At 40.4% G+C, this 22,500-nt stretch overlaps 1 protein-coding gene across 1 annotated transcript in view; it reads right to left on the bottom strand.

The window, feature by feature from the left end:
* The window catches only part of dpysl3 (dihydropyrimidinase like 3), a 73,583-nt gene that overhangs the window by 21,066 nt on the left and 30,017 nt on the right, over positions 1-22,500 (bottom strand). Inside the window, exons 8-11 of the mRNA XM_083776991.1 lie at positions 8,083-8,203; positions 6,470-6,626; positions 4,912-5,053; positions 3,891-4,061 (exon numbers count right to left, since the gene is read on the bottom strand). Of these exons, the coding sequence (XP_083633117.1) occupies positions 3,891-4,061; positions 4,912-5,053; positions 6,470-6,626; positions 8,083-8,203 (591 nt within the window). The remainder of the gene's footprint in view (positions 1-3,890; positions 4,062-4,911; positions 5,054-6,469; positions 6,627-8,082; positions 8,204-22,500) is intronic.

The following is a 22,500-nucleotide window of genomic DNA, read 5'->3' as shown; positions in this document are numbered from 1 at the left end:
ACGTTCTGTAATTGTGTAGACCTCTTGTAAATTAAGTAATGCGGGTGTTAACAACAATTTAAAGATGGAGTGCCGCAACTTTTGTATTTTTCCAGTTTTTCATGTGTCTATGAGGTGACAGTACTTCATTAGACACCCTGGAGTTGTTTTTATGTGCAATGGTGTATTAACTTTGTATTTAGGGTTTCTTCTTGGAGGCTGAACCCTTGACAGTCAAACGGGCCAATGAAGTAAACAGTAATATAGTGACACCACACTATCAGCCCCTCCACTAACCCCTCCCCCTTTATCATACAACTACAGCTGTGGGTGCGGCTTCAGTTCAGGTGGATCACCACCCATCACCACCCACCAGGCAAACCAGGCATACTTAATGAACTGGTGGGCGTGTCCACATAAAAGCATGATTTTAACAAATACTGTACACTTTTTGGAAAAAGTTCTTCCCCCTTATATTGTAATAATACCTGATGATCATGTTTTAGGGTGGAAAAAATGGTGGCACTCCATCTTTAACTCTTGAAAACCAAGGATCCATTTTACGCTCTCAATAGATCTAAAAAATATCTAAACATAATTTAGCTGGGAACCACCTATTTTAGTGTACATTACCCCCGAGCAGGGGCTGGTTCGGAGCGTGGTGTTTGGCGTACTCTCCCGGGGTTCAGGGTACACTCTCTGAGTTGCAAATGCATACGGATCTACAGTATTTAGTTCCAAACTATCAATCATTTAGCTAGAAACCCCCTGGAACCCCCCCCCCCCCCCCCCCCCCCCAAGGACCTCTGGGGGTCCCCAGACCCCACGTTGAGAATCAGTGCATTACCTCATCAACGTTTTCATTCTTCCATTCAAGCATCATTCTTTCAACACGCTCCCCATTTGGCCGTTTGTGTTCCACATTAAAATATTTTCTTCACTCAATTATCGCAGCCTAAACAGGAAGTGCAAGCGTGCTGGTAAAACTTCCTGTGCCAATGCTTCCTGCCATGGCCTATTCTGACACATCCAGGGCCTTATAAATGATGTTTAATTTGTTTCCAAATTCAGTTTTCTAATGATACATTTTTTTTGGGGGGGGGGGGGAGGATTTGGATTGTATGTATTTTTGCCCATTTTCCCTCGTTAATAAAAAATCATTTGATTAGCTAATCTGCCCTGAATTTATGTTGCGTTTGTTTCATTTATTAAACCAGTGGTTCACAAAGTGGGGTCCCGGGGGTTTCAGGGGGTCCATAGCCAAATGAGGAACGGTTTAACCACGTTAAAGGTCCCAGTGCACACTGGACTTTGGATTTTTAGCTGCGTTTTTCCATCAGTTTTCTGAAAAACGTGTCCAGTGTGCAACCACCTTAACGCTTGGAACCCACCCAAAAAACCTCTGCACGCGCGCTTTATTGCGCTAATGGTTTGTGCTGCTGTGCACGACTGCTCTTGCCAAACCTGGCCACACCGGGACGTCAATGCATTACATGCACACGGACAAACTTTGTGCGTGAGTGGAGCGCCTGTGCACGGCCAGAGAGAATGGCCGCATTCATTAACATGGAGCGGAAGTAAATCAGTGTCCGTGCACCTATGCTTGTGCCGTTTTACATTTCGGCTATAGAAAAGACTGAAGATCTACAAACTCACAACGGATCACATTGTGGCGGGGTGCCTGGCACAATATGTTTTCAAATGGGGGTTTAAGATATATAAGTCTGGGGGTCCTTGATATGACAATGTTTGAGAACCACTGGTTTACTGTAAACTGATAATACACTCACACTTGCAAAAGAAGATCTCCCCGAAATTCCACAGAATTTGTTGTCTTGTTCTGCAATGTGAAATCCATTATTATTATTATTATTATTATTATTATTATTATCCACCGCCAGGGGAATGTGTGTGTGCCCGCTGTTCGTGTGCGTGCGTTCGCGTTGAGGCAGCGGTGCATTGTGGTGTGTGGTTGTTACAGCGTATTGTGCTGGAAGCCAGAAAATAAACAATAAAGGAATAATAAACAATAAAACTGTGTATGCAATCGGATTGCTACATCACGTCTACTCTCCTATCCTTTGTAAATTGTCCTCAGTTAACATACTTACAAAAAAATACTTACAAACGTTACAATAAAACACTGACAAAATGCATGACTGAAAGTCTGCACAAACAAGGAAGTTTCTATCCCTCAGAACAGGCCGTTGGCACAGTAACACTGATACATGCAGGCCAGGTGTGTGTTTAGCACTATTTTACAACAGCTTTGAATGCAGCTCGTCCAATCATAATCTAGGACCGGATATATCCGTTTTATATAAACACAGTTCAACACTGCCGATCAGGAATTTCAGAAATGTTTTTAGCTCGAGGCCAAAAAAGATAAATTTGGTGAAGGAATGATATATGAATGAATCCCTTAAGCCCTGTTCCAATGGCACACGCTCATTAAAAGTGTGTCGCGATGCAACTAACCAGCAACTGCAGTTTTCAAAAAACGGTAGAGGAGTAAAAAGTACAATATTAGCCTCTGAGACGTCGTGCAGAAGAAGCATAAATTATCAAAAGAATCGTACTTAAATAGCCGATTCATATGCATGTAGGCGCTCATGCGGCCTATAAAGTCCCTTCTTTGTTGGGCTTGTTTTCATAGACCTAGTTGCTCAGTTATTTCTCTAAAGATCTGGCAGTACTGCTGTTGATGACAGGGCCATATGCAGAGTGAACACAGTGTGTGTATACAGTAATAGACATCTACTGGGACTTCATTTCCTGTTTGGAGGAACTCAGGGGTCACTGGAAGGTAGCCAACTATGCGTCTCTCGCACTATATTTTCTCTGTAAAACTGTGTTTTCCCCGCAGCACAGCAGCCTGCACCCACACCCACACCCCCCAGTCCATTATAGAGGGTATGCGCATGCATAAAGTGAATGGAAAAATCAAGTGGCAAATCGAGTGGCAAAGTGAGTTCAACGTTGTTTAATGTCGTTTAATGCAATCAGACTTTTCTGTTTTGGATTTATGGGCTGTCAAGGCCAGAACGTTGTTTTTTCCCCACTCACTCAGTAGGCGTTTCCCGCATTACTTCCGGGTATGATGATGATGATGTCACGCGCATACCCTCTATATACTGTACATTTATCCTGTCCAAATCACAGCTGCACAAAATGTATTGACTGGAAACCGCACATGGATTATGTGGAGTAGTTACAGCTTGTCATGCTGAAGGCTGGACAGAACTGCTACCGTTACTGTTATGGCTTCAACACTGTGAAAGAAACATTTCCCACTGTGCAGTGTGCACCGTCGTAATTGTGAATTAACATTTTCTACAGCAAATTAATATTTGTTTTGTAGGCTTGTTAGCCAACTCTCACAGTGTAGTTATTGTGTACAGCCGGACGCTTTCTATATTGCATAATGTCTGCTTATTTCATTGGATCTTATTGGATTGAATGAAGTGGATGAAGTGTTTTGGTTGCACTGCCTCCAGGAAATGGGTCAAACCAACCTTTCCCAGTCCACTTGTTACATTGTTTGTTTGTCTTCGTGGTCACAAGGTGTACTGGTACATTTTTCATGGAAAATTGCTTGTTTTTAGTTCCCTATAATACTTATCATTGCCTTTGACGTGCATACAAGATAAAATATTCTCACCTTTTTTAGCGCAAGGTGTGGAGTTGCACCACTCGTCCAATGCTTTGTTAATCAAGAGCGCTAAGAGGCACAACAGTAGCACTGGAAGTGTGAAAAGCGCTTTCGGTGGCCTCCGTTTGACGAGAGGTTTAAACGTCTGACAATACTATACACAGTACAATACTCAGTGTACAGTAGGTACATCATGTTGACCTACTGTAGCCCCATGTCTTCATGAGGACTGAAGGACCTGTGTGGACAGGACACTCACCGAGCTGTGAGTCTTGGCAGTGACGGTGCGAACGGAGTCAGAGTCCCAGATGACCAGGTCGGCGTCGGAGCCCACGGCTATCCGGCCTTTCCGAGGGTACAGGTTGAGGATCTTGGCCGCGTTGGTGCTGGTCACCGCCACAAACATGTTCTCATCCATCTTACCGGTGGTCTGGCGTTGGGGTGTTCAAACAAACACATATACACAAAGGTTAGGTTAGGTTTCAAACAAATACACATACATGGGTTCGTTTGGAGAGCGATGGCGGATGGGAGAAATGTCAAGGTCGGATATTTGAGAGTCTCAGCAACATTCATGGCATTCAGACGCAGCAGTGCACACTACACACACATGCACAGACATGCATACACATGCATGCGTGTGTTACTTAGTAAGTATGCTTGTGTGTTACTAAAACTCAGAGTGGTGTACCACAAACAAAGCCCCCAAACACAAACAACCAGCTGTCTAAATGTACAAACCCCTGCCTGTTAGCAAAGAGACTGCAGGGAACAACACAAGACACTGAGGAGGGGATGCTGGTTGGTAATGGGAGACATTGTTACGTGCCATACTGTATGTGTGGGTGAAGGACAGGGCAAAAAGAGAGAGAGACAGAGAGAGAGAGATATAGATAGAGACAGAGCATCTTCAAAAATTCCTTCATTCCTAATGCCATTATGGCACTAAATGATACCATGTCTCGCTAGATTTGTTTTTAATGTATTTGCCACTGCATTTTTGCCATGAAGATAATTGTGTAAGAGTTGTTGCCGTTTGTTCTTACTGTTGTTTGAGACCAAAGACAAATTTCCACATTGTGGACAATAAATGAAACTAACTAACCAAAATACGGAAAGAGATACTTTGTGTCACATTATATAACATTACACATTACTTTGTTTATGAAAAAGAATAAAAAGAAATGCCATAAATTCACATGGATTCTGACATCCTCATTTTGCGGGGAGGCCCCCCCCCCAGATGGAAGAAATATGTGTGAAGTCGTGACTTTTCTCACCACAGCTTTATCCCAGATGATGGCCATCCTCTCCTCTACGCCGTTCACCCCCTCTGGGATCTGAGTGAAGTCGTCCTTGCCGATGGCCTTCTGGGCCACGGAGAAGGTGCAGTGAGCACTGCCCGTCACGTTCAGGTCTCCACTGGGAGAGAGAGAGAGAGAGAGAGAGAGAGAGAAATGAGAGATGAGGAGAGGGTATAAAGAAAAAGTGATGTGAAGACAGAGACAGAAAATTACATTAACCCATTTTGACCTGGGAACGATTCTGCAAATGTCGTCTAAATCCTGACTGTTTTCTTGAAAAAGCTATGTTTTTCTATGTCAGTCGTTCTCAAAACACTTTCATGTCACTTTTCACGATTCTTCAAAAATAGCTAACACCAAAAGGGGTTAATATGGCAAGGTCCCCTTACCTTATAGTTTATCAAGCCGTGCAAAACAAGAAACATTAAAATGACACATAAGCTACCTGAGATGAAACAGCAATTCATTTTTCATCCTTTCAAACCGGAAAAAACTACTTTATATCATCAAAGGTTTTATTGCCGTTCCCACAGGGGGAGCTGGAAAAAAGGTTACTTCACCGCAGCTGGAGATTCATGTACTAGAACACAACTTGGACAACAGTATAGGTGAGTTACCCCGTGCCAAAAGCCTCTCGTCTGCGCCGCAGTACAAACGGTTGTTGGGTGTTCTCCGTTTCCAGACTTTAACTCTCTTACCAGATGATGAAGAGAGCCACTTGTGGAATAATAGTACATATATCATTGAGACGGCAAGCCAACAATCCCATTTTAGCAATATATTGAGATTAGTCAGCAGACCTGAAGGACACGGGGCTTTGGTTTTTACCTACTCATTTCCTTTACGTACCCATTTTGAACGCAGTTGCAGAAAAGCAAAATGCGATCACTTGGGGAGATATTATAGTCCTGCAATTTCCCCCTTTTGGCAGAACAGAAAATACATGGGACGTCGTCACGTCATGGAGTGATCCTAGAGCCCTTTGTTTCATATTTTAGCATTATCCATATGTTCACAATTGATTATGTTGCTTGAACTTCTAATGTGCTTCTAAATGGACCCCAATGGGCCTAAAACCACAGTGGATCATCAGTTTCCATCTGGTTCCGTTTTCTGCGTCTATATCTCGGTGACTCCTGCCACCTGGCTGCATGTATAGTCTCTCACCGAATCCATGGACCTCCTCTTTGGCGTTCCTCTTCTCCCCTTGCCTGGCAGCTACATCTTCAGAATCCTTCTCCCAATGTATACCCCCTCTTCCCTCCTTTCCACACGTCAAAACCATCTCAACGTAGCCTCTCTCGTTTAATCCCCAACCCTTCTAATCTGGGCTAATAGTCATTTTTCAACTAAATGAGGAGAAAACACCCCTTAAGAAGGATGAGGTAATCCCCAACAACGGACACAACACAACGACGACAAAACCACTATGGTGTGTGCAATGCAGGTTCATGAGCACTTGATTCATGTCCCCGTTCCATGTTGTGCACCAGGACTGACAAAGGTGGCCAGCAGGGGTCAGTGTGGTGCGTACCTGGCCAGCAGCGTGTTCAGGTAATCGGGGGTGGTGGGATCGGGGCTCAGGGGGGGTGATGTCACAAAGGACGCTGCCTTGGCCCAGTTCTTGCTCCAATAGTGCGTCCCGTCGGTGCCCAAGCTGGCAGTGATTGGCTCCCCAAACACGACGTTTCCTGAAAAAAACAATGTGAATTCTATGTGAATTCGTAATTCAACAATAGGGATTATACGAGGTTTATCTCACTGAAGTATTTGGGATAACTGTCTGATGTGGTATGCGGAGCAACGATGTCAAAACTCTGAAATGTCCCTATGTCATCCTTGGAACTTGGAAGGATTCCATTCTGGATCAGATGGGGGTTAGCCTTGCACTTAAAACTCTTGTCGTTTATCTGGTCAAGATATCACAACTCACAATTTGACCGAACCAGTGAGGACATACATTCTGGAAAGCATAAGCAATAGACTAAAATGTCCAAACTCACACATACTGTATGTCCTAAAAGTGCCTACTGTATATACACATGCTCTTACGTGCAGGTAAGTAAATACATTCAGCGGAATTCTGGAGACGTTGCATTCATTCCATATTTTATTACACTAACATTAATTCATGATTTACAACCTTGCATACTGTATAACATTCTTAGCATCTGCATAGCATCTGTGAATAATCCTAACCTTAACTCAGACAGACACATGACATGCCTAACGCTTATGAAACTGTGGACATAAATTCTGTCCCCAATTAGGCAAACTGTCCCCTGTCAACTGATTTAATTTGAAACACACACACACAACCATTTTTCTTTTTTAAGTTAAATGAACTGAGGATTTTCTCATGTACTGTACAGTCTGGCCTTCCCAATCATCTCCCTATGAGGAAAAACAGAGACAGCTTTGTGACAGTTCGACCACGGAGAAGACCTGAAAGATAAAGGAAGGAATTCCTCTAAAATGTAGCCTCTTTTGCACATGACTTCTTGCAGAGGAACTGTGCATTATCTGGTGTCTGGGGACAGATAACTAAATCCTCATATAAGGTCATGGATGAAGCGTGGGTTATGTGCATTCCTCGCATTATTAATGCACCAGGAACTAGGCAACACTGCTGAAGTGAGGTTAATTAATTTGATGGTCTGCATTGGAGCCTTTTTTAATGCAAAAAAAAAAAAAAAAACTACGGGAACATTAGACTAAATTCCTGGGACTACAAATGTTTTACAGTGTTTTTTATTCACATTTGTTACATTGGTTGTTTTTTGTTTCTGTCTGCTACAGTACATGACTGTGTAAAGATGTCGTCGCTGTTCAACTCTTTTCCATAAATTTGTCATATGACAATGTCACACAAAGTGATTCGTAGTGAGCTGTGAAAATATATGATCAACAATGTAGATCGTATATTTTCACAGTTTTTGAAACAGTGTGTCTGTGGGTTTCATAAATGAAAAGAATTAACAAGAGCTTGAAACTAAATAATAACTACATCCACTGGAATACATATACCCGACTGTGACGATAATGTGAGATACATAAGGAAGTTGCTCACAAAAGTGACTTGTTTATTGAAAGTAATTGACATGCTCATTTATTTTTCAATGAACCAAACTATGCTGCATGCTGTACCCTTTTTCCTGGCCTGGGAGATGATGTCAGCGGCGCTCTTGCTCATCACGCGGGTGACGTAGAGAGGACAGTTGGTCTGGCTGGCGATGGTGATGGCACGGAACACTGCCTCTGCCTCCAGCTGCAGACAGGACAGGACAGGACAGGACATTTGGCTTACTGTACCTCCAGTCACTGAAGATGAGGTTACACTTAGGACCGGGCCAATGTCAAAATTATTCCCAAAGACAATTGCAATGGCAACGCCCCGTCACCACCAGCTATGGGACGTTTTCCTCGGTTACAAGCAGGATTTTAAACCTCCATAAGTCGGAATCCAGGAGAATTGTCCTCGGTGGATGTTCTGCCATTCAATTTCAAAGTTTGGATGTAAGTTGTGACTTTGTACTGCGTCGCTCCTGACATGTAAACATTTCTGGCGACAGGTAAAGAGCGTGTGCTTGTGACAATGATACTAAAGTGTGTGTGTTGAGTCTGTGTGTGTGTGTGTGTGTGTGTGTGTGTGTGTGTGTGGGGCGAGGCGGCGGGAGTAGTAGGTAAGGACACCCTATATCCCTCCCACCCTTTTTATTTAGGGGGGATTTTTATTCCCCAGGGACCACGAGGTCCGATTTCGGTATTCTCAGCCTGAGGACACTTTGTGGGCGTGGCCTAACCCTTTTTTTTTCCGATGACGTCATTATATTGATTTTGCTGATTGGAGTTTGTCAGTTTGGCAGTTAGTGTCATCATGATTGTAGTTCTGCTTTTGTGTGAGGATCTCATCATATTGATTGTGTTTGGGTGGACTTTGCCAGTTTGGCAATCAGTGGTCATTAATTCAAACTATTTCGCAATTACAGTGGTACTGTGTACATGCCAGTGAAACTAATTTTAAACCGACCTCTGTGACAGTTGGTTCTGCAAAGACTGTGTGTCTGTGTGTGAGTATTGATTCTGTATGCTTGGATCCAAACGAGCTGATCATATTGATTTCACCTCTGGTGGTTGACTCTCTCTCTCTCTCTCTCTCTCTGACAAATAATGTCATGTATTCTGGCTCTCACCAAGAACCATGGAGCCGCTGAACTAAAAGAGTTACAGCTTAGATTATTTCCAATATGCTTATAAAAAGTCGGGGAGGAACTGATGATGCAACTGTCAGCCTGCTTAACCCCTTGGCAAACCATCTCTAACTCCCCATCTTACTAGGCCAGCTTTTTATTGATTTTACGTTTCCTTTCAACCGCAAGCAGTGGTCTCAGTTGTCTTACTGAGGAAGGGGGGACAGTGGGGAGGAAGCACACAGAGCATATCTATTATCTCTTCAGAACTGGTGCAAGCTCAACTCCTTTAGAGTGAGCAAGCATATCGTGGAAACAGTCTATAAAAACCTGATAGAGGGAGTCTTGTGTTTTAACATGGCATTGTGGTTTGGCAATCTAAAGGTCAAAGGAAGAAGCAAGCTGCAGCGAATAGTAAATCTAGCCTCAAAAATAATTGGGAAGAGACACCAGCAATTAGGCTGTATCTACAATGAGATACTTCGTAAAAAAAAAAAAAACTATCAAGATAGCAAACGACCCCGTCTCATCCACCCTGCACCGACTTCCAGCTACTTCCCTCTGGTAGACGGTACAAACTAGGCATGCCATGGTATGAGATTTTACAGTACGGTACGATGCCAATATTGATAATCTATACCTCGGTATTCCAAGGTATTTATATTTATAAAAATAAAATAAAAAGATTGCCCCCCTGACCTATGTCTAGTGACTACCTTCACATCCTTATAAGCCCTTCTTTGTTCCCCAACATGCAGGCCTACACATATATATATATATATATATATATATATATATATATCATAATATATGCCATGATTTTGAATTGATTACCCTGGACCGAATGGAAACAAGACAGCAAGGACTTTTATCAGTGATCCCTTTGGATATGTGGTTGACTGTATCCTGTACTGATTACACTTCTGCCAATAATGTATTCAGTCAGTGAATCAATAGCTATTCCCCAGTCCCCATTGTATTTCATTGTACTATGGCTCCCCCTAATGGCCGTTTTGTCCCCAGTATGGTGGAGCAGAGGTGATGCAATCTGCGCATGATCACAATTGTCAATGTGTGCCTCCGTGTTGACAGTCCACACTTAGTTACTACATATGGAAATATGGAATATACATTTGGATCTGGGTGTTTTTCAGCAACACTAACTCAAAGGTAGGAAGCAACTTTTCAATCTACTACATCTGTGGGGTGAAAATATTTGTGTTAAGTGTTGTTGATGGTGTTGTAACGGTTTGTTTTTTACTGTGTGGTAAAGTTTTGCCTGGTTCAGGTTGTCTTAAGGTTTTGTTTTAATGTATGACTTGGATTATTTTGGTACGTGGTGGCGTATTTTGTGACAGTTGCATGGTTCATGATGTCTTATTGTTTTGTTTTAATGCATGACATGGGTTATTTTTGGTATGTGATGTGGTGTTTTGTGACATTTGCATGGTTCACGGTGTCTTAAGGTTTTGTTTTAATGTATGACATGGGTTATTTTTGGTATGTGGTGTGGTGTTTTGTGACATTTGCATGGTTCACGGTGTCTTAAGGTTTTGTTTTAATGTATGACTTGGGGTATTTTTGGTAAGTGGCGGTGTATTTTGTGACATTTGCATGGTTCACGGTGTCTTATTGTCTTGGTTTAATGTATGACTTGGGTTATTTTTGGTAAGTGGTGGTGTATTTTGTGACATTTGCACGGTTCATGATGTCTTAATGTTTTGGTTTAATGTATGACTTGGGTTATTTTTGGTATGTGGTGGTGTATTTTGTGACATTTGCACGGTTCAGGGTGTCTTAATGTTTTGTTTTAATGCATGACATGGGTTATTTTTGGTAGGTGGTGGTGTATTTTGTGACATTTGCATGGTTCAGGGTGTCTTAATGTTTTGTTTTAATGCATGACATGGGTTATTTTTGGTACGTGATGTGGTGTTTTGTGACATTTGCATGGTTCACGGTGTCTTAAGGTTTTGTTTTAATGTATGACATGGGTTATTTTTGGTATGTGGTGTGGTGTTTTGTGACATTTGCATGGTTCACGGTGTCTTAAGGTTTTGTTTTAATGTATGACTTGGGGTATTTTTGGTAAGTGGTGGTGTATTTTGTGACATTTGCACGGTTCACGGTGTCTTATTGTCTTGGTTTAATGTATGACTTGGGTTATTTTTGGTAAGTGGTGGTGTATTTTGTGACATTTGCACGGTTCATGATGTCTTAATGTTTTGGTTTAATGTATGACTTGGGTTATTTTTGGTATGTGGTGGTGTATTTTGTGACATTTGCACGGTTCAGGGTGTCTTAATGTTTTGTTTTAATGCATGACATGGGTTATTTTTGGTAGGTGGTGGTGTATTTTGTGACAGTTGCATGGTTCAGGGTGTCTTAATGTTTTGTTTTAATGCATGACATGGGTTATTTTTGGTACGTGATGTGGTGTTTTGTGACATTTGCACGGTTCATGATGTCTTAATGTTTTGGTTTAATGTATGACTTGGGTTATTTTTGGTATGTGGTGTGATGTTTTGTGACAGTTGCACGGTTCATGATGTCTTAATGTTTTGGTTTAATGTGTGACTTGGGTTATTTTTGGTATGTGATGTGGTGTTTTGTGACATTTGCATGTTTCAGGTTGTCTTAATGTTTTATTTTATTGTATGACATGGGTTATTTTTTTTTGGTATGTGGTGTGGTGTTTTGTGACATTTGCATGGTTCAGGTTGTCTTAAGGTTTTGTTTAATGTATGACTGGGGTTATTTTGGTACGTGATGGTGTATTTTGGGACATTTGCGCGGTTCAGTTTGTCTTAATGTTTTGTTTTAATGCATGACATGGGTTATTTTTGGTATGTGGTGTGGTGTTTTGTGACATTTGCATGGTTCAGCTTGTCTTAAGGTTTTGTTTAATGTATGACTGGGGTTATTTTGGTACGTGATGGTGTATTTTGTGACAGTTGCACGGTTCAGTTTGTTTTAAGGTTTTGTTTTAATGTATAACTTGGGTTATTTTTGGTATGTGGTGTGGTGTTTTGTGACATTTGCACGGTTCATGATGTCTTAATGTTTTGGTTTAATGTATGACTTGGGTTATTTTTTTTTGGTAGATGGTGGTGTATTTTGTGACATTTGCATGGGTCAGGGTGTCTTAATGTTTTGTTTTAATGCATGACATGGGTTATTTTTGGTACGTGGTGATGTATTTTTGGTATGTGGGTATGTGGTTGGGGAATTTTTACATGGTTCATGATGTCTTAATGATTTGTTTAAGGTATGAGTTGTATTATTTTGGTAAGTGATTGTATGTTTTGTGGCATTTGCATGGTTCAGGTTGGCTTAATGGTTTATTTTAATGTATGACTTGGATTATTCTTGGTACATGGGGGTGTATTTTGTGGCGTTTGCATGGTGCATGGTTCAGGCATGCCGCGGGCATGTCTGTGGCCGTTTGAGCTGTGAGGTTGGGGGTTAATACTGACTAATGTACGGTTAGTTCATGCTAGTAGGGTACATTTAAAGTAATCATGTATATCATATTGGCGTAACTAAATTTGAAATGAGTTGAGTGGACTATGTATTTTTAGATGAACACACTATGTTGTTCACCTACAATTATAGGGATCGATGACTAGAGTAGATTGACGGCATTTTACAATAGCTACTATTACGTATTATTGACATTTAAAGTTAGATAGACTATAGTCTATACTACATGGTGGTATAGGCATCCATGGATTTCCAGGGAATTCAACCCGAATCTGTAGACGGGGTCTGTACACAAAACACAATGTTTTGTGTTGACAATAACTATGAGGCAATAACAGCCATCATACTACTAAATATTATGTATACTAGTTAAATTATCTAAACTCTGTGATTTGGCATAGACATTTTTTCACGACACATAGGAAGAGTCTAAACTACATGCATAATAATAAAATATGGTTGAATGTTTCAAATACTGGATAGTTAGAATGGGTCATGCATGTTTTTAATACAAGCACCTTAACATCACCATGTCTGATGGTGCAGTGTGTAAATGTAACAGGTTATCTACATGGTGTATACTAAAGCATATAATACTGATGTACCGATGTTTTTCCAAGAGTTCAGATCGTATAGTTTAGAAAATTGTGTAAGTCTATACTATACGAGGTCTTTAGATCATGGTCAGCACCAAATATCATACCAAAAGTCTGTATCTTATGTTTATCAGGTTTTATTTTGATCAGAAAATAGACAATTATGCAGATGAACATACACTGTAGCACAACATGGAGCAAAATGTACAAGACAATGAATTCACCAGGACATCAAATATACTCAGTCATCAACTATTTATAATGTATGTATATATATATATATATATATATATATATATATATAGATATATATACAACGATGCAATCAGGTCATTCATAGTGGCATTAGTTATGTCTTTGATTATTATTTTTTGGATCATATCAGGGTAAATCCTTCCAGTAATGCAAATAAGATGTACATAGCCTATGGATTCTTGACATTGGCAGTGGTCCTACCTCAATACCGCTAGTTCTCAATACCTTAATAACCCCCGATATAAAATCATCAGTCCACAACTTGTTCATTAAATCTTTAAAATGATTGTAGAAGTAATATCGGGGCGTAATATTCAAACATGTGTGCTCGGTTTGACTAGAATGGTCTATGCGGCAGCCGTTGCAATCATCCTTCATCTGTTCGGTTATAGCGTTTGCGAGTAGTTGACCAACATGTATTTTCAGAATATCTGTAAGATTTGTGGGGTTTGTCCCGGCAAACTCATCCAAAGTCAGTGGCCAATTCAGGGGGTATGGCGGCGAAAGCATTGGTGTGGCGGAGGCTGGAGGGTCATGGGGAGCAGTTGAATTTGGGGGTGATAGGTCTACCCTCTCAAAATACTCTGTGTCCCCCGCACCATAGCCCCAAAATGCCCTCTCAAAATGTTCATCGTTCTCCGGATCATAGTCGCAAAATGCCCGGGCATCATCATATTCATCGCTGTCCGTATCTGCAGTACTGATGTTATGCCACCACGGGGGGTGTATACATGGTCCATTGCGGGTCCATCCACCATGAGAGGTCCCTTCATTCGAGTTTGATTCTCCCAATGAAGAAGTAGAATCCTCCATGGTGCGTGAATGGCGCAATATACCGGCAATAAGGATATTATCTACATCTATGCATCTACTCTATATAGCCTATGCCGTGGACTCTCCAAGCTTAATTTATAAAGTATATTGATCAATATTGTTCAAAATCGTATGGCTAATAATTAACAAAAATTGATACATGTACATGTAGAAACATGCATTATTTTTTAGATACTGGTTTGAAACTGCTGACGACAACATAAGTTAATAGCCTAGTTGAAATGTATCAGTGTAAATGTATTGTAGACACTACCATGAATAATCACTGAGAGAGGTGGAGCCTAAAGAATAACTGCCATACTAATCATGGCCGACCTTTGAGGTCAAACAGGGTTTTGTATACAGTACCGGATACGTTACACCCCCAACAAAAGAAGGAAGGATCATCACCAATGCATAATCCTGATTAGTTACAATAGTCGCAAAGTTTAGTATACTACCACCGTAAGAACCTAAATAGAATCTAACACCAGTAATAGTGTAAATATATATATATATATATATATATATATATATATATATATGAAATAAAAACAACAATGAAGATATGTTGATTTTTTTTCTTTTTATTACTGAGAAACATAGCACGTATTTACACAAGTATGTTACACATTACATTTAATAGACATGTTCAGTTCATTCCCATTCGCTTTGGGGTTTCAACCAGGTAGAGATGGGTTTCAACCATCTAGTTTTTAGGTGAAGCAGACGGTGAGATCGTCGACATGCCTTGGGTGCAGACAGAGGGGAGGGTACGTCCTCATCACCAGAGTCTGCAGGGGATGGTGGTGGATTGGAGTAGTTCTCTGGTTCAGAGTTCGGTGGTCGGGAGGACGGGGTTGTAAGGGAGAGGTGTACAAATTCCGCATTTTCGGACAGTCCAGGAGTTTTCGTGCTCGTAGTCATGTCCAATGGTTCGATGCTAGCAAAATATTCCTCATCCGTATCGATTATTAACCCGTCCGACTCGAAGTCCTGCTCATCAATTCTCGACATATGGTTACTTAGCAGCTCCGCGGCCATGATCTCGTCCTCTGCCCTCTCTTTGTATAATTCAAAATCACGGGTATAGACAAATCTACCTCGTGTTGAATTATATTCCTCTAGTCTGAGAGGGGTAATATACGGGCTATATGACTGGTACTCCACAGGTTCAACGGGGTTACGTGGTTTACCCATAGCCTCCATGACTAATACTGAGGAGATAGTTGATGACAAATGGTGTTTCCTGAGAAATTATCTCCTATAGCCTTATCCTCTGGTATGAATAAGCCTTATCCTCTGGTGTGAATAAGCCTAACTCTCTTTGCTCTATACATACATCTAGATCTAAGCCCTCCCTTTTAATTAGTTTGTTCCTTAGCTATACACCCCACCCCTCCCAGTGATTATTCATGGTAGTGTCTACAATACATTTACACTGATACATTTCAACTAGGCTATTAACTTATGTTGTCGTCAGCAGTTTCAAACCAGTATCTAAAAAATAATGCATGTTTCTACATGTACATGTATCAATTTTTGTTAATTATTAGCCATACGATTTTGAACAATATTGATCAATATACTTTATAAATTAAGCTTGGAGAGTCCACGGCATAGGCTATATAGAGTAGATGCATAGATGTAGATAATATCCTTATTGCCGGTATATTGCGCCATTCACGCACCATGGAGGATTCTACTTCTTCATTGGGAGAATCAAACTCGAATGAAGGGACCTCTCATGGTGGATGGACCCTCAATGGACCATGTATACACCCCCCGTGGTGGCATAACATCAGTACTGCAGATACGGACAGCGATGAATATGATGATGCCCGGGCATTTTGCGACTATGATCCGGAGAACGATGAACATTTTGAGAGGGCATTTTGGGGCTATGGTGCGGGGGACACAGAGTATTTTGAGAGGGTAGACCTATCACCCCCAAATTCAACTGCTCCCCATGACCCTCCAGCCTCCGCCACACCAATGCTTTCGCCGCCATACCCCCTGAATTGGCCACTGACTTTGGATGAGTTTGCCGGGACAAACCCCACAAATCTTACAGATATTCTGAAAATACATGTTGGTCAACTACTCGCAAACGCTATAACCGAACAGATGAAGGATGATTGCAACGGCTGCCGCATAGACCATTCTAGTCAAACCGAGCACACATGTTTGAATATTACGCCCCGATATTACTTCTACAATCATTTTAAAGATTTAATGAACAAGTTGTGGACTGATGATTTTATATCGGGGGTTATTAAGGTATTGAGAACTAGCGGTATTGAGGTAGGACCACTGCCAATGTCAAGAATCCATAGGCTATGTACATCTTATTTGCATTACTGGAAGGATTTACCCTGATATGATCCAAAAAATAATAATCAAAGACATAACTAATGCCACTATGAATGACCTGATTGCATCGTTGTATATATATCTATATATATATATATATATATATATATATATATATACATACATTATAAATAGTTGATGACTGAGTATATTTGATGTCCTGGTGAATTCATTGTCTTGTACATTTTGCTCCATGTTGTGCTACAGTGTATGTTCATCTGCATAATTGTCTATTTTCTGATCAAAATAAAACCTGATAAACATAAGATACAGACTTTTGGTATGATATTTGGTGCTGACCATGATCTAAAGACCTCGTATAGTATAGACTTACACAATTTTCTAAACTATACGATCTGAACTCTTGGAAAAACATCGGTACATCAGTATTATATGCTTTAGTATACACCATGTAGATAACCTGTTACATTTACACACTGCACCATCAGACATGGTGATGTTAAGGTGCTTGTATTAAAAACATGCATGACCCATTCTAACTATCCAGTATTTGAAACATTCAACCATATTTTATTATTATGCATGTAGTTTAGACTCTTCCTATGTGTCGTGAAAAAATGTCTATGCCAAATCACAGAGTTTAGATAATTTAACTAGTATACATAATATTTAGTAGTATGATGGCTGTTATTGCCTCATAGTTATTGTCAACACAAAACATTGTGTTTTGTGTACAGACCCCGTCTACAGATTCGGGTTGAATTCCCTGGAAATCCATGGATGCCTATACCACCATGTAGTATAGACTATAGTCTATCTAACTTTAAATGTCAATAATACGTAATAGTAGCTATTGTAAAATGCCGTCAATCTACTCTAGTCATCGATCCCTATAATTGTAGGTGAACAACATAGTGTGTTCATCTAAAAATACATAGTCCACTCAACTCATTTCAAATTTAGTTACGCCAATATGATATACATGATTACTTTAAATGTACCCTACTAGCATGAACTAACCGTACATTAGTCAGTATTAACCCCCAACCTCACAGCTCAAACGGCCACAGACATGCCCGCGGCATGCCTGAACCATGCACCATGCAAACGCCACAAAATACACCCCCATGTACCAAGAATAATCCAAGTCATACATTAAAATAAACCATTAAGCCAACCTGAACCATGCAAATGCCACAAAACATACAATCACTTACCAAAATAATACAACTCATACCTTAAACAAATCATTAAGACATCATGAACCATGTAAAAATTCCCCAACCACATACCCACATACCAAAAATACATCACCACGTACCAAAAATAACCCATGTCATGCATTAAAACAAAACATTAAGACACCCTGACCCATGCAAATGTCACAAAATACACCACCATCTACCAAAAAAAAATAACCCAAGTCATACATTAAACCAAAACATTAAGACATCATGAACCGTGCAAATGTCACAAAACACCACACCACATACCAAAAATAACCCAAGTTATACATTAAAACAAAACCTTAAAACAAACTGAACCGTGCAACTGTCACAAAATACACCATCACGTACCAAAATAACCCCAGTCATACATTAAACAAAACCTTAAGACAAGCTGAACCATGCAAATGTCACAAAACACCACACCACATACCAAAAATAACCCATGTCATGCATTAAAACAAAACATTAAGACAAACTGAACCGCGCAAATGTCCCAAAATACACCATCACGTACCAAAATAACCCCAGTCATACATTAAACAAAACCTTAAGACAACCTGAACCATGCAAATGTCACAAAACACCACACCACATACCAAAAAAAAATAACCCATGTCATACAATAAAATAAAACATTAAGACAACCTGAAACATGCAAATGTCACAAAACACCACATCACATACCAAAAATAACCCAAGTCACACATTAAACCAAAACATTAAGACATCATGAACCGTGCAACTGTCACAAAACATCACACCACATACCAAAAATAACCCAAGTCATACATTAAACCAAAACATTAAGACATCATGAACCGTGCAAATGTCACAAAACACCACATCACGTACCAAAAATAACCCATGTCATGCATTAAAACAAAACATTAAGACACCCTGAACCATGCAACTGTCACAAAATACACCACCACCTACCAAAAATAACCCATGTCATGCATTAAAACAAAACATTAAGACACCCTGAACCGTGCAAATGTCACAAAATACACCACCACATACCAAAAATAACCCAAGTCATACATTAAACCAAAACATTAAGACATCATGAACCGTGCAAATGTCACAAAATACACCACCACTTACCAAAAATAACCCAAGTCATACATTAAACCAAGACAATAAGACACCGTGAACCGTGCAAATGTCACAAAATACACCACCACTTACCAAAAATACCCCAAGTCATACATTAAAACAAAACCTTAAGACACCGTGAACCATGCAAATGTCACAAAACACCACACCACATACCAAAAATAACCCATGTCATACATTAAAACAAAACCTTAAGACACCGTGAACCATGCAAATGTCACAAAACACCACATCACGTACCAAAAATAACCCATGTCATGCATTAAAACAAAACATTAAGACACCCTGAACCATGCAAATGTCACAAAATACACCACCACCTACCAAAAATAACCCATGTCATGCATTAAAACAAAACATTAAGACACCCTGAACCGTGCAAATGTCACAAAATACACCACCACATACCAAAAATAACCCAAGTCATACATTAAACCAAAACATTAAGACATCATGAACCGTGCAAATGTCACAAAATACACCACCACTTACCAAAAATAACCCAAGTCATACATTAAACCAAGACAATAAGACACCGTGAACCATGCAAATGTCACAAAATACACCGCCACTTACCAAAAATACCCCAAGTCATACATTAAAACAAAACCTTAAGACACCGTGAACCATGCAAATGTCACAAAACACCACACCACATACCAAAAATAACCCATGTCATACATTAAAACAAAACCTTAAGACACCGTGAACCATGCAAATGTCACAAAACACCACATCACATACCAAAAATAACCCATGTCATGCATTAAAACAAAACAATAAGACATCATGAACCATGCAACTGTCACAAAATACGCCACCACGTACCAAAATAATCCAAGTCATACATTAAAACAAAACCTTAAGACAACCTGAACCAGGCAAAACTTTACCACACAGTAAAAAACAAACCGTTACAACACCATCAACAACACTTAACACAAATATTTTCACCCCACAGATGTAGTAGATTGAAAAGTTGCTTCCTACCTTTGAGTTAGTGTTGCTGAAAAACACCCAGATCCAAATGTATATTCCATATTTCCATATGTAGTAACTAAGTGTGGACTGTCAACACGGAGGCACACATTGACAATTGTGATCATGCGCAGATTGCATCACCTCTGCTCCACCATACTGGGGACAAAACGGCCATTAGGGGGAGCCATAGTACAATGAAATACAATGGGGACTGGGGAATAGCTATTGATTCACTGACTGAATACATTATTGGCAGAAGTGTAATCAGTACAGGATACAGTCAACCACATATCCAAAGGGATCACTGATAAAAGTCCTTGCTGTCTTGTTTCCATTCGGTCCAGGGTAATCAATTCAAAATCATGGCATATATTATGATATATATATATATATATATATATATATGTGTAGGCCTGCATGTTGGGGAACAAAGAAGGGCTTATAAGGATGTGAAGGTAGTCACTAGACATAGGTCAGGGGGGCAATCTTTTTATTTTATTTTTATAAATATAAATACCTTGGAATACCGAGGTATAGATTATCAATATTGGCATCGTACCGTACTGTAAAATCTCATACCATGGCATGCCTAGTTTGTACCGTCTACCAGAGGGAAGTAGCTGGAAGTCGGTGCAGGGTGGATGAGACGGGGTCGTTTGCTATCTTGATAGTTTTTTTTTTTTTTACGAAGTATCTCATTGTAGATACAGCCTAATTGCTGGTGTCTCTTCCCAATTATTTTTGAGGCTAGATTTACTATTCGCTGCAGCTTGCTTCTTCCTTTGACCTTTAGATTGCCAAACCACAATGCCATGTTAAAACACAAGACTCCCTCTATCAGGTTTTTATAGACTGTTTCCACGATATGCTTGCTCACTCTAAAGGAGTTGAGCTTGCACCAGTTCTGAAGAGATAATAGATATGCTCTGTGTGCTTCCTCCCCACTGTCCCCCCTTCCTCAGTAAGACAACTGAGACCACTGCTTGCGGTTGAAAGGAAACGTAAAATCAATAAAAAGCTGGCCTAGTAAGATGGGGAGTTAGAGATGGTTTGCCAAGGGGTTAAGCAGGCTGACAGTTGCATCATCAGTTCCTCCCCGACTTTTTATAAGCATATTGGAAATAATCTAAGCTGTAACTCTTTTAGTTCAGCGGCTCCATGGTTCTTGGTGAGAGCCAGAATACATGACATTATTTGTCAGAGAGAGAGAGAGAGAGAGAGAGAGTCAACCACCAGAGGTGAAATCAATATGATCAGCTCGTTTGGATCCAAGCATACAGAATCAATACTCACACACAGACACACAGTCTTTGCAGAACCAACTGTCACAGAGGTCGGTTTAAAATTAGTTTCACTGGCATGTACACAGTACCACTGTAATTGCGAAATAGTTTGAATTAATGACCACTGATTGCCAAACTGGCAAAGTCCACCCAAACACAATCAATATGATGAGATCCTCACACAAAAGCAGAACTACAATCATGATGACACTAACTGCCAAACTGACAAACTCCAATCAGCAAAATCAATATAATGACGTCATCGGAAAAAAAAAGGGTTAGGCCACGCCCACAAAGTGTCCTCAGGCTGAGAATACCGAAATCGGACCTCGTGGTCCCTGGGGAATAAAAATCCCCCCTAAATAAAAAGGGTGGGAGGGATATAGGGTGTCCTTACCTACTACTGGCGGGCAAACTCCTTCTCTTAAAGTGAGCGTATGGTGGCACTGGGATTTCATGAATGCTAACAGCTAGCCGGCAGAGAAAATATTAAGACAGTAAGCTTTCGGCTGTCGTGTTAAGTGGTTAGATGCGTGGGCCGAGCATGTTTATTCCAACGAAACTGAGAAAACATGCTCCTATTTATCGGTATCACAATGAAAACTCAAGTTTGAAAGAAGAAATACCATATTATATTACCATATTGAAGGACCACTTCACCACTTTTCAACCTATCTTCATATAACTGGTCCTCACTAATCATGATAAAATGCCACCATTCTTTTTCTACTCAGTCTGTGTCTCATAGGAGGGCTGTGGGCAGTTCAGAAACCTGTCCACCAGTGACATAATCGAAAAAATATTTAGATTTTTATTATCGTAACGATGGCTTCCATTATCGTATTGCAACTTTTCAGGACTAGAAAGCCTGCAGTTTCTATTAGCTGGTATCCCCCACCGTCACTGGTGGACGGGTTTCTGAACTGCCCACATCCCTCCTATGAGACACAGACCGAGTAGAAATAAATTGTGCCATTTTATCATGATTATTAGTGAGGACCTATTATACGAAGATAGGTTGAAAAGTGGTGAAGTGGTCCTTTAATGTTTATATAATGACAGTTTGGGAATCACTGCTGCATACACTTCCTGTGTGGTTATGGGGTTCCAGTGTTGTGGTGGGCTCCACACAATCTGGAGACAATTGCACGCTTCCATCTTGGACTGTAGAGGAAGTGTCACGTCATCATGGTGTACGTAAGTGTTGGTCCTCGCCACTCCACACGATTCCATTACGCTATCACAGCACTTAACGCTCTAACATCAGGACCCCGAGACACAAACC

Source organism: Protomyctophum parallelum (assembly GCF_964188405.1).
Source record: "Protomyctophum parallelum genome assembly, chromosome: 1".
Taxonomy (NCBI): domain Eukaryota; kingdom Metazoa; phylum Chordata; class Actinopteri; order Myctophiformes; family Myctophidae; genus Protomyctophum; species Protomyctophum parallelum.
The sequence above is the reverse complement of the archived record's forward strand: the minus strand, read 5'-3'. Positions and strand labels throughout refer to the sequence as shown.